General features: G+C 40.8%; 2 protein-coding genes across 4 annotated transcripts in view; one reads left to right on the top strand and one right to left on the bottom strand.

Moving 5' to 3' along the window:
• TPR (translocated promoter region, nuclear basket protein) overlaps window positions 1-3,702 on the top strand; it is a 42,571-nt gene extending 38,869 nt beyond the window's left edge. For all 3 annotated transcript variants that reach the window (XM_031608486.2, XM_031608485.2, XM_031608484.2), the window contains exons 47-51: window positions 115-210; window positions 380-536; window positions 1,945-2,063; window positions 2,592-2,690; window positions 3,506-3,702. In XM_031608486.2, the coding sequence (XP_031464346.2) occupies window positions 115-210; window positions 380-536; window positions 1,945-2,063; window positions 2,592-2,690; window positions 3,506-3,561 (527 nt within the window). In that variant the 3' untranslated portion in view covers window positions 3,562-3,702. The remainder of the gene's footprint in view (window positions 1-114; window positions 211-379; window positions 537-1,944; window positions 2,064-2,591; window positions 2,691-3,505) is intronic.
• Window positions 3,703-3,727: 25 nt separating this feature from the next.
• PRG4 (proteoglycan 4) overlaps window positions 3,728-17,895 on the bottom strand; it is a 33,164-nt gene continuing 18,996 nt past the window's right edge. Inside the window, exons 6-13 of the mRNA XM_090145745.1 lie at window positions 17,274-17,366; window positions 8,328-14,003; window positions 7,241-7,330; window positions 6,952-7,091; window positions 6,155-6,311; window positions 5,115-5,294; window positions 4,787-4,912; window positions 3,728-3,853 (exon numbers count right to left, since the gene is read on the bottom strand). Coding sequence (XP_090001871.1) covers window positions 3,750-3,853; window positions 4,787-4,912; window positions 5,115-5,294; window positions 6,155-6,311; window positions 6,952-7,091; window positions 7,241-7,330; window positions 8,328-14,003; window positions 17,274-17,366 — 6,566 coding nt within the window. The 3' untranslated portion in view covers window positions 3,728-3,749. The remainder of the gene's footprint in view (window positions 3,854-4,786; window positions 4,913-5,114; window positions 5,295-6,154; window positions 6,312-6,951; window positions 7,092-7,240; window positions 7,331-8,327; window positions 14,004-17,273; window positions 17,367-17,895) is intronic.

Genomic DNA, 17,895 nt, shown 5'->3' with positions numbered 1-17,895 from the left:
TAAATATGTATAATTGGATTTCATCAAGTGTATAGAGAGAAGACAGTAGATAGTCTGTTGGTTGTTTTTTTTTTTTGTCTGTTCTTATTGTCACTGCAACATTGTGTGTTGCAGGTTTGGGAATGTATGAAACCCCACTCTTCCTTGCTCATGAGGAAGAATCAGGCGGTCGTAGTGTTCCAACAACACCTTTACAAATAGCAGCACCAGGTAAGCAGCAGGAAACTCGCAGGTAAAAGTTTGAAACTTTGACTTTCCAGAAAAGGATTATACAGTCAGGAATATTCCAGTAGCTTTTCCTTGTGCTTAAGATTTCCATAAATTTTATTTAGGAAATTCAAGCTAACTCCATGCTTACTAAGCTGCCTTTCCTGTACAGTTACAGTTTTTACTGAAAGTACATCAGCTGACGCTTCAGAGCATGCTTCTCAGTCTGTTCCAATGGTTACCACATCTACTGGCAATCTGTCCACAACTACAGAGGCTGGAGCAGGTGATGATGGGGATGAAGTTTTTGCAGAGGCAGAATCTGAAGGGTAAGCTGTGACTAGATTGTTTGACTTGAAGTCACCTTAGTTTTTTAATGATGTTTCATTCAAATACGCCTGTGATCCACTAAGTTTTGATTTAACCTGTTCTGGTATGAAGGACCCTCAAGCAAGCTTTGGCAATTTTGCGAAGTAATGTTATTTACCTTTTCATGTAAAAGCAAAGCTTTTCATCTGGTAATTTGCTTGGAGATATGATTTAGCAGAGGAATGTTAGAGTTAGGGTACTGTGGTTAGGCTGCAGTTGGATTTAATGATCCTTGAGGTCCCTTCCAACCTGAGTAATTCTATGATTCTATGATTTAACATTGCTAATACATGTCACCTTAAAAAAATAAAAGACATTTCTGTAAATGTTCATAACGTGAAGGGCCCTATGGTAGTCAAATAGAGATGGTAAAGGCCACAGATTGAGTGACTGGAGTTTGTAGAATAAAAATAAAGCATTTCTGTTGGCCAGCAAAGAGAATCACTCGTACAGTAGTCATTTTGTTAAGCCAGTCCAGAAGGGCAGAAAATTAGTGACTTTTTAAAGAACTTGATAGACATAGATAAATGATTTATCTCCTTCCTTGCTATTGCTTTTTTTTTAAAATATATTATAATGATTCCTGTATTTTGTATTGTTAACAAATAAATTATGAATCTAGAAGGAAGGAGGTTATATTTTTATTATACATTTTGATTTTTATTGGATGCAAAATAATAATACTGTAATTCACAATTTTTCAAAACTTGCATCTACTAATTACTGGTTTCATCATAAGTAAACATAATATTACTGCTGCAGGTTACATGTGCCATACAGGTTTCTTGATGCAGCACCAGCTTGGATTATACAGTCTGCCTATATCGTGCTTTTGAGGAGCAGTTGTTACTCAAGATGGGTTTTCGGATGTTACGATCACGAATCGTTTCCTACCAAATACCCAATTCTTAGTGAATTATATCCACAGAGAAATTAAATGGTTCACAGAATTATGTTTGTGCTTAGGAATAGGCCTTTAGCTTGACAGGAGAGCAAGTCGACAGGTATTTCTCACATCTTAGGAGTTTTACTTGTCTTGTAACAGTTTTTTATAACTGAAGTAAATGTAAACGACATGGCAAGCTGCATTTTAACAAAATTGAGACCTTCTCTGGGAGGTAATTAATGTTATGTATACATCGTATGTTGGGCTACATATCAAAGAAAATATTTATTTACTTACTTCAAAGCCATATGAATCTCTTATAATTAGGGGCAGAGGGCACAGAAGAAAATTTCTGGGGATAGATGTTTGGATAGAAATCTTTCTGCTTTGTGATGAGGACTTTTTTTTTTTTCCTGAGTTATTTGACACTGGGTACCTTTGTATCTCTTTTCATCCTTTGCCCGCCTCCTTTTCTCTTTTAGAATTACTTCAGAAGCTGGCCTAGAAATTGATAGTCAGCAAGAAGAGGAATCTGTTCAAGCATCTGATGAGTCAGATCTTCCTTCTACAAGTCAAGATCCTCCATCTAGTTCTTCTGCAGGTACTGGTTAATTACTGGAAACTGAAGTTGCTTTGCACAGTTCCATTAAGTGTGAGAACTTTTTGGAGTAGGATCATGGGCTGCTAATGACTAAGATATACAAAATAAGGCAGCAAGCCTTACTTAAAATAAGAACATGCTTATATGTTTTTAGTCCTAATGGCAAATCATTTTATCATTTTGGGCCAGAGTAACTAATGTGTCCATGGTAAGCAAATTCCAGATACATAGGTGATTGCATCCAATGTCAGATTTAAAATAGTTTTTATTCAATTAAATTGTCAGAGAATGATGTTTATCACTATTCTGTTACCATGTTACCAGATAGTATAGACGATGAACAAAATACCAAACTTACATGTTCTGAGGCTTTTATTTATATCAGAGATTATGTCTATTAAATAGGATGCACCTTCATAATTTTTAGGTAAATTCAAGAGCATAATGTATATCAAGTCATGTAAACACTAATGGTGCAAAACTGTACTAAACACAGATATTCTTCCCTGTACTTCCACTTCTTCACAGACACAAGCAGTAATCAGCTTAAGCTGTTTCGACGTGTAAGGCTTCAGCCACCAACATTAAGAACTGGTGTTCGTGGTCGTCAGTTCAACAGACAGAGGGGTAAGTGTTCAGGGCTTTTTTTCCCTGTCAAACTAGTATTTAATACTTTGTTCCTTTGGGGACCACATGTGTTCTACTTTCTATGCATATGTTTGCTTGTAAGACAATAATACCACATCCCTGCCCTAGCTTTCAATGTTATCCTAAAAGCTCTAGGTTTTTGTATATTTGTCCAAGCATTTTTGTAATAAGCAAACGTTTTATGTGACACTTGGTTCTTACCAATAGAAAGTGAATGGCAAAAGATCTTACACTTACAAATTTTAGAGTCTTTAAAGTCTTTAAAAAATATTTCTAGGGCATACGTTAAAGCCAAAGTGACATTTTTTGTGTCAGTATTAAAAAAAACCCTTAGTCAAATTTAATTTAATTTAGTATTATGTTAACATTCTAGAAGTAGTAGCATTGAAATACATGAAATTTTTCTAAGAGAGGTTGATGACTTTGGATAGATTTTCCTAATCATTTATCACCCTTGCTGTTAACAACCAAAAGGGTTATTAACATTATTTTTTATTTTTAATTTAATTATCAGGTAACTGATATCAAATATAGCAAGAATGCCATATTTGTTCTTTTGCCAAACAGCCTGAGATAGACCATAAGTCGATAAGATTCTCTTAATGACAGAAGTATAATATAGCCATATCAGCAGGCTCTAGGGGAGAAAGAGGGAGATTGAGTTTTTCCAGAAAGGAAGTGTCTCATTGCAATAGCAATTGCTTACTGGAGGATGAAACGTCAGATGCATCAATGTTTGATTAAATGGCTGAAAAGGATTTCTATTAATTCATTTGTTTTCTTTCCCAACACAGGTGTAACTCATGCAATGGGAGGCAGAGGAGGCCTGAACAGAGGCAATATTAGTTAAATGATCTGTAATTACAGCTGTGTATAGAAATGTGCCAGTTTGCCTGTGGTTGGTTTAGTGTAATGAATGCAGAAAGCAGCATTTTATACTTAGATTTGTGTGCACACATTTCAATGTCTTTATTAATAAAATTAGACAAACTGTCAAAATTCAAATGGTATCTTTTCTAAAAAATCCTCTGCTCTGCATCACTTTTCAGGACAGTTATACCAGTCTTTAGATACAGTCTTTCCCGTGAGAGCGGTTACAGGTCTTGCTATTCTTTTGCCCACATCCAAACTGTAGTACCGGTCTGAAATGAATAGACATCAGAATTAAATTTCATTAGCTACAGAAAGAATCTTGAAATTAAAGCCTGCCTTTTAATTTTGTTAGGTATGAACAGTAGATTTTCATTCCAATTCTATACAAGGATTTTTATAAAAATCCATTTTTAGCCTCAACTTTTTGACATGTAGATCATTGTTTAGCTAAATTTAATTGCCATAATACCACTAATAATTAAGTCTGTCACAAGAATAGAGAATACAGGAGACACTAGCACTGCTAGAGCACAGAAATAGTTTTAAGTATTTAGAAACCAAACAAACTGGAAACAAAACAGTCCTGCACCAGTTGTAAAAGTGGGAACTTCTGTGGTCCCTGAGTGTGAATTACGTTAAAGTTATCAAATTATTTTGGCAGAAACTTATTTTAGTATCCTCCTGTATTTGGATATATGTCTAATACTTCTAAATTTTTTTTTTCACTGAAAATTTCAAGAAATGTTTTTATCTGATCCTGGCTGACTGAGAAAGATCTTCTTACACTGGAACTAGAAGTAATTATTTCCTGGGAAATCAAATGGGTCATGTTGCCAGTGAAAAATCTATCAGTGTATAATGGTCCAAGGATTTTGATATATAATTGTTCATTTAAGTGTCAAGATTTTTCTCTTTTTATAAATCTGAACTCTTAGGACAATGCATTCCACAACTATATAGTTTGAATTATTGTACCTCATTGCTACTAGCTGTTCTGTAACTCGATTTTTGAATAGAAATATCTCTCAATTACAGGCAACATTTTATTTCTCAGGGCTTCTCAGTAGTGCTTGCTCAAAATTAGTGATGCAGAATCACAAGTTGTAACTTTGTGCTTTAGAAAGCTCAGAGGCTTCTTTCTTTCCTACTCATTCGCTCCTTAGTCTTTTGAAATAGAGTAACTTGTGTTAGCTTTAACTTACTGTAAGAGAAGGCATAATAATCATAGCCGTCTGGTTTACTGTAGTTGGGTACTGAGATCGTCGAGTGAACTACTTTGGGGAGCCCTCTCCAGTAGGCAGTCACTTTGATTTCCTTGCGCAAAACTCCTGCAAGCAAAAGAAAAGTTAGGAAGTGTCACAGTGTGTCTGCCAAAAGCTATCATTTACTTGTATTATCTAGAGCAAACAAGAAATATTAGATTGAGAAAAAATTGAAGTATTATATTAGGAAAAAAATGGAACAGTGTTACATTTCAGAAGCTACAAAGATTACAATGGTTGTATAAAAAAATGAATAAACATAAGTTACCAGATTGGTATGGATTGATTCTGACAGTCTGAATAACTGTTGGCATTCCTACTGCACGTTGAAAGCGTCTCCTTATTACAAGTCTTGGGACAAAAGCTGGGTATCTTATGGTAATGCGTGCTTTCCGTTGGCACTTCTTGGCTGGTTCTTGCCTGTATACATACTGTTGCATGTTGCCATCTAAAACAGACATTGGTTTAATATGTTAAAAACAAAAAAAACAGAAAAAAAAAACAGCTTGATAACAGTGGTGATGTTGGATAGTATTTTGTAATGGGCAGGAAAACAGTATCACTTCGATATGCCTACAGCTGTCTAATGCTGTTGCAACTTGCTGCTTTTTATATCCGTTCCTACATTCTAATGTAAAAGCCTTGCTCTCTAAATCCAACATACACTTCTAGATGTAGTAATAACTCCTGCAACTTCATTAACATTACTGTACTAAGTACAGTTCCAGGGGAACTACTTTGGTTGCCACTGTACCTATTTATCAAGACCAGGGTAAGACCAGCTCTTTGGAGTAGGTAATGGGAAGGCTAGAGTCCAGAAAAGGACTTGTATTTAATTATCCTAAGCTTTCTTTCGTTTCCAAAACAATTCTTCTGTTGCCATACATTGTTCATATGTAGTAAGGAAATTATGCTCATTTGAAACAGGATAAATAGTTAAGAATGAAAGAAATGAAGTAAATTTCCATGCATTAGTTCTGAACTAAAAAGATTGTCTAAACCTTTCCTTTGACTAATTTGAGACTGATTTTTTTTTTCCATCAGATAAAACTTATTTTTATGTTTGTCTTCTGTGATGTAATCTCATGCAATTTGATATATTTTGAAAAGCACTTAAAAATTTGTAGAACTTAGGGATGTTTATAGCCTTAGGCTGTGTTTTGACTAGTTTGACAAGTGTACTCTGATATCACTTAGATATCTGTTTTTGAAAGAGATATGTCAATCAGTCAGTAACTGTTTTATTCCTCACTAATGTAATTTGAGTACATTTTGATCATTTGTGAACATCTGAAATATGAGACTTACCTCTTTTGATAAAATAAACAGATTCTGGTCTGCCATTGTAACTTGCCACTGGGAGGGCTGCCCTTATTTTCCCACTTAGCCCTGCAAATCCATTTGTGAGAGGTTTGGGATAGCCTTTATCCATTACACCATTAGTGAAACGCCAGTATAGAGGACCCTAGTGATTTAAGCAAAATATGAACTTCAGAGGAAATTCATTTTTGGTAACTGGGCTTCAACGCAGATATTAAAAGTAATTGTAATGCTAGCATTTTGAGAACTGCCTTGTTATCCTTGTATTTAGGAGCCACTAAAAACAAACAACTACAATGGTAATTTAGCAGTGCCTTTAAGTAGGGGTGAGTGTTTCAGAAATTATCTGGAATAATGATAACTAAACAGAACAGTTTGCTTTCTAATTGCATAACATTCTTAATTAGGTATGCATCTATCATTCCTTAAGGATGGGTAAAGTAGTGGGAGCAAACTTAGGTCATATTTGGGCAAAAGAAAGATTCAGTGGAATAACTGCATTTTGAAGGTTTTTTTGGGGGCACAGGGATTTTTGGAAATAATGGTCATAGTAATGGACAGATATTTGATCAGTAAGCAATTACAGGAAGAAAGCACAGAATTTGACATTCTGAGAAACACAGTGCCGAAGCAGAGGCAGTGGAACATGGGAAAGGTTTCACTTCAACTGCTTAATTTCACATGTGAAAATGCTGAATGTTCTACAAAATGAGCAACGTAGCCTTGAAGCACAAGGTTCCACAAGGAAGCACTGCTATGCTTCAAAGCCTCCCTACTTTTCCCACCTTGATGAAGAAAGTCTTGCCATCACAGTTGCACCTGGAGAAGACAGCATCGATGGGGGATGGGATGCCCCAGCCCACACTGATCCGCTGGGGACTGGTTGTTGGTGGGGTCCTGCCATTCAGCAGCCAGTAGTAGTGACCTGCAGGTAGGAGGAGTCATGGCCTGCATGGTGAAACGTGGCCAGACAGTAATGCACGGAGAAAAGCTTGGGAAGGAGGGGAAGGTGTCTCCTGCACTTGCTGCCCCTCAGCAACAGTGAGGCCAATGGAGGGTGCAGGGCCTGCGTACCTCTGAAGACGGCCAGGGTTCCATTGGGCAGGGCAACCATGCTATCCGCTGGCTTCCCACTGCACAGGTCCTTCTCGTTGGCCTTCCCCACTGCAAAACAGCAAGTCTCAGGATGGTTGGTTCTTTTAACAAAAAGTACATTGCCTCCCCACCACCTGAAGCAGCGCTACCACAGTTAAGTGTAATTTTTTTCTCTGTAGGACCAAGTTCAGGGCTCTCTTTGGGCATTGTTCAGGATATATTCTTGAAAAGTTTAACTCTCGTGTTTTCCTCCAAGGAACGTAAGACCAGCTCTTTACACAATTACGTGCAGTTATTGTCATTTGTTGTTTACCTCAGTACCTATAATTCAGATAAAGGTCTATAGGTGCTTCATATGCTGTGTCTCACGTTCAATTCCTTCATGCTTACAGATGTTTACTTCAAGTTTCCCTAACAAGTTTCACATCCTTCATTCTTAAGAGTGCATTTACATTTATTTCAGTTAAATGTAAAGGAAGGATATCTTTTCAACAAAAATCCCAAGTATTTTCATTCAAAAAACCTATTTGTATTTATATATATATATATCTGGATCTAGAAGTGCCCAAGAGCTTCTGAACTGTGTATATATATATATACATATATATACATATATATACATAGTGAGGACATCAAAGAAGTTGTGGCAAAAAATGTACAAACAAAGAAAATAAGAAAAAGCTGTCTTATCTTACTTATGTGACTATGTTACCCAACTATGTTACTATACTACTGCTACCACACTACTTGGGTAGTGACTATGTTACTACCCAAGTTAGGTAGATTCAGTCTGTTTCCTGAACTGTATTTTCATAAGGCTTAGAAATTTATCTTGGTTTTCCTTTATATCTTTTTTGTTTGTTTCCATCTTCCACAGTATTTACAGCAAATATTTTTCAGCAGGACCGAAATAAGAGCACAAAATAAAATCATGCTCTGAAGTACATGAGGAATTTCAGTAACTACACAACTGAAAAATAAAGTACTACCTAGAATTCAGGATGCTGAGAGTGGTCTAATTAGAAAGTACTTGCACATCCTTTACTCACAAGTTTTGTACACTTACTTTCTGCTCCTCCAGATAAAATTGGCAAGTCTGCAGTTTGTATTAAAGGCTTGTTTATCTCCGGCTCTTCTACTGGTGTGGTTTCAGGGTTCAGTCGAGAAGGCCGATCATGTGTGTCAGTAATCTCCTGGAAATGTATAGCTGGTTTGGATGTCCCTCTAGGAACAAGAAACATTTCTTCTATTGTGTCTTTTTTATCTGTTGCTGTTCTACCACTGATTACTGTAGTTTCTTCTTTCTTGTCAAGGCTAGGGGACTTTTCAGGGGCATCCTCTATTTCTTTTTCAGTAGTATAGCTAGTTTCCTTGGCAAGGGTGGTCATCTCTTTTTCACCAGCTGTTGTCTCTTTAGAGGGAATGATGCACTCAGCAACTGCTGGTGCAGCCCGTGTAGTTTCCATAGTTGTGTCTCTTTTAGTTGTTGTCACAATCTCCCCAGGTTTAGGAGTTGAATCTGTTTCGGCAGTTGTTGGCAGCATAGTGGGCTTTCGTGTAGTGCTTTTAGCTGCTGATGTTGTTACAGTTATGGTTCCCACAGCATGTTCTTCTCTTTTAGCTGTAAATGGTGAAGTCTCTTTTGTTGTGGGAGTTTTGTCTTGTGTACCTGGGGTTGCTTCTCCTTCTGTAGCTGTTGTTGCAGCCCTTTTGTATGTGGTAGTTGCTTCTAATACAGCTGTTGTACTAACAACTTGATTGGGTGCAGGGGTTGTATCTGGAATAGTTACAGTAGTTGTGTCTCTTCTACCTTTCAAAAGGTCTTTAAGCACTGTAGTTTTGTCTTTCTTGGGTATTGTTACTTCCTTTTTCTCTGTGGTTGTTTCTTTTTTAGTTGAGATCTCCATGGTTACAGGGGTCATAATAGGCTTAGTTGTTTTGTCACTTTTATCAGTTATACTTACTAGTTTGCTATATATAGTAGTTGTGCCTTGCTTAACATTTGTGGGTGCAGGTGTAGAAAGTTCAACTTCAGGAACGATGGGAGAGTCAGACAGGGATATTGGAGCATCTGTGGCCTTAGGCATTATTTCTTTGGGGACTGTTGGCACCTTTGTGGCACTAGCACTTTTCTCCTCAGCTTTGGGAGTGGTGGGAGAATCAGCCTTGGTTGTTGGTGCTTCTGTGGCTTTAGGGGTTGTCTCCTCAGCTTTAGGGGTTGCTGGTGCCTCTGCGGCTTCAGGAGTTATCTGTTCAGATTTAGGTGCTGTCGGTATCTCTGTGCCTTTAGGGGTTGTCCCTTTGGTTTTAGGAGTCATTGGACGATCTGTGGCCTCGGTTTTTGAGGCTGTCACTACCTCTGTGGCAACAGGGGTTGTCTTCGCAACTTTAGGGGATGTGGTCTCTTTGGATTTGGCGGTCGTCGCTTTGGCTTTGGGAGTCATTGAGGCCACTGTGGCTGCAGGGGTTGTCTCCATGACTTTGTGAGTTCTTGGTGCCTCAGTGGCTTCAGGGGTTGTCACTTTGGCCATAGGAGTTGGTGTTTTAATGGCTTCAGTGGTTGACTCTTCAACTTTGGGAGTTGCTGGGGCCTCTGTGCATGCAGAGGTTGTCTCTTCAGGTTTTGGGGTAGCCACAGCCTCCGTGGCTGCAGGGGTTGTGTCTTCGGCTTTGGGGGTTGTTGGTGCCTCTGTGGCTTCAGGGGTTGTTCCTTTGACTACCTGGGTTGTCGATGCCTCAATGGCTTCAGGGATTGTCTCTGCATCTTTTGGGGTTGTTGGTTCCTCTGTGGCTTCAGGAGTTGTCTCCTCAGCTTTGGGTGTTTTCGGTGCCTCTGTGGCTACAGGGGTCATCTTTTCTTCTTTTGGGTTTGTTGATGACTCAGCGATTTCAGGGGTCGTCTCCTCAGCTTTGGGTGTTGTTGGTGCCTCAGTGGCTTCAGGAGTCGGGTCTTCAGCTTTGGGTGTTGTTGGTTCCTCAGTGGCTTCAGGGGTTGTGTCTTCATCTTTGGGGGTAGTTGGTCCCTCCGTGGATTTAGGGGTTGTCTCTTCATCTTTGGGTGTTGTTGGTTCCTCAGTGGCTTCAGGGGTTGTCTCTTCAGCTCTGGGTGTTGTTGGTCCCTCAGTGGCTTTAGGGGTTGTCTCCTCAGCTTTGGGTGTTGTTGGTGCCTCTGTGGCTTCAGGTGTTGTGTCTTCATCTTTCGGTGTTGTTGGTCCCTCAGTGGCTTTAGGGGTTGTCTCTTCATCTTTGGGTGTTGTTGGTGCCTCTGTGGCTGCAGGGGTTGTCTCTTCATCTTTGGGTGTTGTTGGCACCTTTGTGGCTTCAGGTGTTGTCTCCTCAGCTTTCGGTGTTGTTGATGCCTCCGTGGCTACAGGGGTCGTCTTTTCTTCTTTTGGGTTTGTTGATGATTCAGCGGCTTCAGGTGTTGTGTCCTCAGCTTTGGGTGTTGTTGATGCCTCTGTGGCTTCAGTGGTTGTCTCTTCATCTTTGGGTGTAGTTGGTCCCTCCGTGGATTTAGGGGTTGTCTCTTCATCTTTGGGTGTTGTTGGTTCCTCTGTGGCTGCAGAGGTTGTCTCTTCATCTTTGGGTGTTGTTGGTCCCTCTGTGGCTTTAGGGGTTGTCTCTTCATCTTTCGGTGTTGTTGGTGCTTCTGTGGATTCAGGTGTTGTGTCCTCAGCTTTGGGTGTTGTTGGTGCCTCTGTGGCTTCAAGGGTTGTCTCTTCAGCTCTGGGTGTTGTTGGCACCTCTGTGGCTTCAGGTGTTGTGTCTTCAGCTCTGGGTGTTGTTGGTGCCTCTGTGGCTTCAGGTGTTGTCTCCTCAGCTTTGAGTGTTGTTGGTGCCTCTGTGGCTTTAGGGGTTGTCTCTTCATCTTTGGGTGTTGTTGGTGCCCCAGTGGCTTTAGGAGTTGTCTCCTCAGCTTTGGGTGTTGTTGGTTCCTCTGTGGCTTCAGGTGTTGTCTCTTCATCTTTGGGTGTTGTTGATGCCTCTATGGATTCAGGTGTTGTGTCTTCATCTTTGGGTGTTGTTGGTGCTTCTGTGGCTTCAGGTGTTGTCTCTTCAGCTCTGGGTGTTGTTGGTGCCTCTGTGGCTTCAGGGGTTGTCTCCACAGCTTTGAGTGTTGTTGGTTCCTCATTGGCTTCAGGGGTTGTCTCTTCATCCTTGGGAGTTGTTGGTGCCTCTGTGGCTTCAGGGGTTGTCTCTTCAGCTCTGGGTGTTGTTGGCACCTCTGTGGCTTCAGGTGTTGTCTCCTCATCTTTGGGTGTTGTTGGTGCCTCTGTGGCTTCAGGTGTTGTCTCTTCATCTTTGGGTGTTGTTGGTTCCTCTGTGGCTTCAGGGGTTGTCTCTTCAGCTTTCGGTGTTGTTGGTGCTTCTGTGGCTTCAGGGGATGTCGCTTCATCTTTGGGTGTTGTTGGTGCCTCTGTGGCTTCAGGGGTCGTGTCTTCAGCTTTGGGTGTTGTTGGTTCCTCTGTGGCTGCAGAGGTTGACTCTTCATCTTTGGGTGTTGTTGCTGCCTCTGTGGATTCAGGTGTTGTCTCTTCATCTATGGATGTTGTTGGTGCCTCTGTGGCTGCAGGGGTTGTCTCCACAGCTTTCGGTGTTGTTGGTTCCTCTGTGGCTTCAGGTGTTGTCTCTTCAGCTTTGGGTGTTGTTGATGCCTCTGTGGATTCAGGTGTTGTGTCTTCATCTTTGGGGGTAGTTGGTGCCTCTGTGGCTTCAGGTGTTGTCTCTTCATCTTTGGGGGTTGTTGGTTCCTCAGTGGCTTCAGGGGTCGTGTCTTCAGCTCTGGGTGTTGTTGGTGCTTCTGTGGCTTCAGGGGATGTCGCTTCATCTTTGGGTGTTGTTGGTGCCTCTGTGGCTTCAGGGGTCGTGTCTTCAGCTTTGGGTGTTGTTGGTTCCTCTGTGGCTTCAGGGGTCGTGTCTTCATCTTTGGGTGTTGTTGGTTCCTCTGTGGCTTCAGGGGTCGTGTCTTCATCTTTGGGTGTTGTTGGTTCCTCTGTGGCTTCAGGTGTTGTCTCTTCAGCTTTGGGTGTTGTTGGTTCCTCTGTGGCTTCAGGTGTTGTCTCTTCATCTTTGGGGGTTGTTGGTGCCTCTGTGGCTTCAGGTGTTGTCTCTTCATCTTTGGGGGTTGTTGGTGCCTCTGTGGCTTCAGGTGTTGTCTCTTCATCTTTGGGGGTAGTTGGTGCCTCTGTGGCTTCAGGTGTTGTCTCTTCATCTTTGGGTGTTGTTGGTTCCTCAGTGGCTTCAGGGGTCGTGTCTTCAGCTTTGGGTGTTGTTGGTGCTTCTGTGGCTTCAGGGGATGTCGCTTCATCTTTGGGTGTTGTTGGTGCCTCTGTGGCTTCAGGGGTCGTGTCTTCAGCTTTGGGTGTTGTTGGTTCCTCTGTGGCTTCAGGGGTCGTGTCTTCATCTTTGGGTGTTGTTGGTTCCTCTGTGGCTTCAGGGGTCGTGTCTTCATCTTTGGGTGTTGTTGGTTCCTCTGTGGCTTCAGGTGTTGTCTCTTCAGCTTTGGGTGTTGTTGGTTCCTCTGTGGCTTCAGGTGTTGTCTCTTCATCTTTGGGGGTTGTTGGTGCCTCTGTGGCTTCAGGTGTTGTCTCTTCATCTTTGGGGGTTGTTGGTGCCTCTGTGGCTTCAGGTGTTGTCTCTTCATCTTTGGGGGTAGTTGGTGCCTCTGTGGCTTCAGGTGTTGTCTCTTCATCTTTGGGGGTTGTTGGTTCCTCAGTGGCTTCAGGGGTCGTGTCTTCAGCTTTGGGTGTTGTTGGTGCTTCTGTGGCTTCAGGGGATGTCGCTTCATCTTTGGGTGTTGTTGGTGCCTCTGTGGCTTCAGGGGTCGTGTCTTCAGCTTTGGGTGTTGTTGGTTCCTCTGTGGCTGCTGAGGTTGACTCTTCATCTTTGGGTGTTGTTGCTGCCTCTGTGGATTCAGGTGTTGTCTCTTCATCTATGGACGTTGTTGGTGCCTCTGTGGCTGCAGGGGTTGTCTCCACAGCTTTCGGTGTTGTTGGTTCCTCTGTGACTTCAGGTGTTGTCTCTTCATCTTTGAGTGTTGTTGGTGCCTCCGTGGCTTTAGGGGTTGTCTCTTCATCTTTGGGTGTTGTAGGTTCCTCACTTGCTTCAGGGGTTGTGTCCTCAGCTTTGGGTGTCGTTGGTTCCTCATTGGCTTCAGGGGTTGTATCTTCAGCTTTGGGTGTTGTTGGTGCTTCTGTGGATTCAGGTGTTGTCTCTTCAGCTTTGGGTGTTGTTGGTTCCTCTGTGGCTGCAGAGGTTGTCTCTTCATCTTTGGGTGTTGTTGCTGCCTCTGTGGATTCAGGTGTTGTCTCTTCATCTATGGACGTTGTTGGTGCCTCCGTGGCTTTAGGGGTTGTCTCTTCATCTTTGGGTGTTGTAGGTTCCTCACTTGCTTCAGGGGTTGTGTCCTCAGCTTTGGGTGTCGTTGGTTCCTCATTGGCTTCAGGGGTTGTATCTTCAGCTTTGGGTGTTGTTGGCACCTCTGTGGCTTCAGGTGTTGTCTCTTCAGCTTTGGGTGTTGTTGGTGCCTCAGTAGTTGGAGGGATTGTCTCTTCATCCTTGGGAGTTGTTGGTGCCTCTGTGGCTTCAGGGGTTGTTTCCTCTGGCTTTTGGGTGGTTGTTGTTGGTTTTGTGGTAGTACGTGTGGTAGCTGGTAGAGTAGGTTTAGTAGTAGTTGCTTTGGTTGGGGCTGTTGTATCAGGCTGTTTTGTAGTTGGAGGAGGACTGGTCACAGTACCTGTATCTGTTATAGGATGTAATAGGATATAATAGGATGTAATAGGATGGCATAGGAATTGCAATGCATGCACATTTTCTTATTTTTTTTACTACACTGATAAGAAATAGCTGCTTGTCTTGTGAATAGCCTTTGCTGAAAAAAAAAAAAAGCTTTCTGCGTAAAACTGTACTTAATTTGTGTTACAGTTGTTGAAACCTCCATTGTTTTTTGCCATTTTATAAAAGTACATGAAAACCTATGTTAAATTTGATGAATACCTGTTACAACAAGTGAAAAGATACATTCATAGAATCATAAACATTCTTTAAACTAACCTGGACTGTGAATGTTTTTTTATGCCTGGGACTATGCAGCACCTAGGTTTTGTTTAGTACTATTGATTAACCCAGGCACATCCAACCCACACCAGCATAGTTCATAATGTGGCTGCCCCATGCCATTATGGTGGTGTCTCTGCTCTGCCCAGCCCAGTGCACACAACCGTTACTCAGCACCAGTTGAACATTGGTGCACTATGACCCCATCTGGGCTGAATGCAAGGCACAGGGAGGGTAGAGTGCAGTGCTAACTCAGTGTTGAATCAGTTTGTGGATTTTGACACATTGGCTGAACACCGTCCTGCTAACACTGGAAAACGCGCAGCCATGCTTTCTGTCTTGATGAAGGTATTTGAGGAAAGGATTCAAGATGGCCAAAAAAAAAAAAAAATCAATTTTTTTGTTAATTTGCAACTGGGTTTTCAGTCAACATAAATCCATTACCTGTTAATTTTCAAATGATATAGAATGTATATAAAAAATCTGACTTTGTCTCTTTACCAGACATCTATATGTACTCTCTTACCAGAAAGAAATACCCCTAGCTTCACAATCATGCTTTAGTCGTGTAACCACTTTCTGGCCGTACACACTTGTGAACAGCTATTTTCAAGAATGAAGCATAGGAAGATTAAAATTTTATCAAAAATCTCTGATGAACACTTCCAGTACTCAATATGAATTACAACCACTGTCACTGAACCAGGCTGATGCATTGGTTTCACAAAAACCGGGTCACATATTCCACTAGTTTTATGCTTTTGCTACTTTTTTTATATGTTTCAGTGAAAAGAAAAATAATTTTTTAAAAAATAAAATAAGCTTTATTATTTATATATATTTACTATATTATATATTTTATGAGGGCTGCTCTGAAAGAAATGCCTCCTATTTTATCTTCCCACAACATCATAGGTGGATATTGATGGGATGGCATTAGAGATTGAACTTTCTCACCAAGATTCCATTACATTTTGCTGCCATGCAACAGACAGCAGCAGAGGGGTAATATGACAGAACAGCATCTGACATGGAAGTACATATGAAGCCAAGTGGTGGAACTGAATTTTTCCATGCAGAAAAAACTGTCATTCATTGACACTTGCTGAACATTTATGGAGACCAATCAGTGGATGTGAGCACAGTGAGGGGTGGGTGATGAATTTCAGCAGTGGGTCACTTGCACTGGTGCAGATTGTTACAAGTGCAGCATGCATGTCTTGTTCATCACTGCTGAAAATTCTTAGACATCAGTGGTGACAGTGCTGAAGAGCATTTTGTAGCTGAAAATTTACTCTATTAAATAGTGTTATTATGCTCTCTGTATTGATTGTAGTTTCCAAGGAAGTAATCAGAAGGCATTACTTTCCGAGCAACCTCCATAAATGCAGCCCTATACAATTCCTCTTCATTCAGTTCTGCCAAGGAAAGCCGAAAGATTGGACATCCATGGATTAAACTGTAATGACTCTTAATTCAATAGGAAAGATTTAAAATTGGTGTTTATATGTGAAGCCATATAATGTTTCCATCTTTTTTCATGGAAAGGGAGACCCACCTTATAAAATATAGTTCTTTTAAAAGAACACTTCCCTTCACTGTCAGTTCCTTTGATTTATTCTTTTTGTCCTTACCTATAATAAAGCCTGCACCTGTGTCCTAGACCTGATGGAGAGAGTTACAGAAACAGGAGGAAAAGGAACTTTGTGAGTACAGATACCTAATAACATCTCCTGTGCTGTGTCTTTGGTATTTTTCCTCTTTGTGACGTGCAGCTTAAAGACTCTACTTTTATAGGTAGCTACATGAACCCGGGTCAAATTATTGATATAGATAGATTCAGCAGAAACTAACAAAAAATGTTTCTGCATTTTAATCTTTTGATCTCTTACTGGGGTCTCTGTGGTGTTTTGCCATGTAGTTGTTTTCACAGTTTTGTTGTGGAGTTCTTTTTGTTTGATTGACTTTTTATTTTTCTTTAAATTCTTTCTGCCATTACAACCAAATTGACACTTGGTTCTTGAAAATCTGAAAAAATCAAGAGCAGCATGTGACTTTGGACCTCATTGTTTTGAACAAATCCCCTAAAAAACAGTATTTCAAGATCTGAGCTGCTGCTGACAGTTATTCAGCAGGCTGGAAGTACTGAGGACTTTGCAGTATGAGAAATAATCCCTACAGAGACAGTACAGTGTGAGCAGAGCATTACAGAATAGAATTTCATCCTACCTAATATGTCTGAAATACCAACAGTCAAGTGAAGTCCTGTTGTCTACTTCTCCTTAATTTTGTTCCATTTGACCTTCTAGATTTTTGTTGACTTTGCAACAGGAAATTGCCACAACAAAAAGATAAACAGTCAAAACTGAAAAACAACCTAAGGGTTAAGCTATTGGCCAGTATTAACTTATAGCCTTGTTTCATTGTTATTACTTCAAGGTTTCAAGCTCAAAGGGATCTCCCAAGTTAGCATTAATAATGCTGGAATAGAGTATCAAAGAACACAGGAATGCAGCATGTTTTCCATTCAGTAGAAAATAAGTTATGTGTGTTTTCTGAAGCTGCAGGATGCCTGACTTGATTAAAGCTAAAGAAACCTGTTAGGAAGTTTTTCTGTCCTGGTTCTGCCAGATCTTCACTGTCCCAGGATACAGCACCCTTCCTGTTCCTGCAGTGGATATTGTCCAAAACTGACAGTGGTGTGTTATCTTATTGAAGATATGTGTGGAAATCAAATAGGGGTGCAGGAGATGTCACCACACCCCATCGTGTCTTAAGCAAACTCTGCAAAGTCAGTAGAGTCTTTCTTGAAGTGTAGGTGAGGTAATTAATTTATACTCTGAGTGGTTCCAAGGTTGGTAATGTCTCGCATCACTTTTCTATTTCCAGAGCAGGAAAACAGTCTCTAATGTCCCTTCATATAAAACCCACCCTGTTTCATTCATATCCTTCCTACCTTCCTCTGGCTTCTTTTCCTCATCTGTAGACGACCTTTTAGACGTCGATTTGTTTGGGGGAGGAGTCTTGGGCACTGGCTTTTCTGTGTGTACTGAAAGAAACGACACAATCTGTTAATGGGATCGCATAGAGATGTTTGTTCTAAGAAGGTGGTACTGTGGTACACAACTTCAATGACACTTTTCCATATGCATCTTTTTTTATATTATATATTGTCCGTGGGATTTTTTAGGGTATTATTGGGAAAAAGAGAAACGAAAAGGAGAAAAATACTCTTGGGATCCCCAAGTGTTTATCACAGACCTGAGCAATCTTTTTCCCAGAGGTGAGAGGTGAGGCATTCCAAGCTAACAGGAATTTTCAGGTGGGAAGAACATGAATTCTAAGTGGAATTTTATGCTCTGAGAACTTGTCTAATCAAAAATCATAGAATGCCTTGTGTTGGAAGAGACCTTTAAGTTCATATAGTTCCAACCCCTTGCTATAGGCAGAAACACCTCTTTTGGTTACAAACACATAAATTACTCACAGATAGCAAAATTATTAAAATGTTGGTAGAGAGCAGAGTGGATTTGGGAATGTTTGGGTTTGTGTTGTTATCTGTTGTTGCTGTTTTGACA

This window comes from Phasianus colchicus, chromosome 9, assembly GCF_987193195.1.
Source record: "Phasianus colchicus chromosome 9, bPhaCol1.hap1.1, whole genome shotgun sequence".
Taxonomy (NCBI): Eukaryota; Metazoa; Chordata; class Aves; order Galliformes; family Phasianidae; genus Phasianus; species Phasianus colchicus.
The sequence above is the reverse complement of the archived record's forward strand: the minus strand, read 5'-3'. Positions and strand labels throughout refer to the sequence as shown.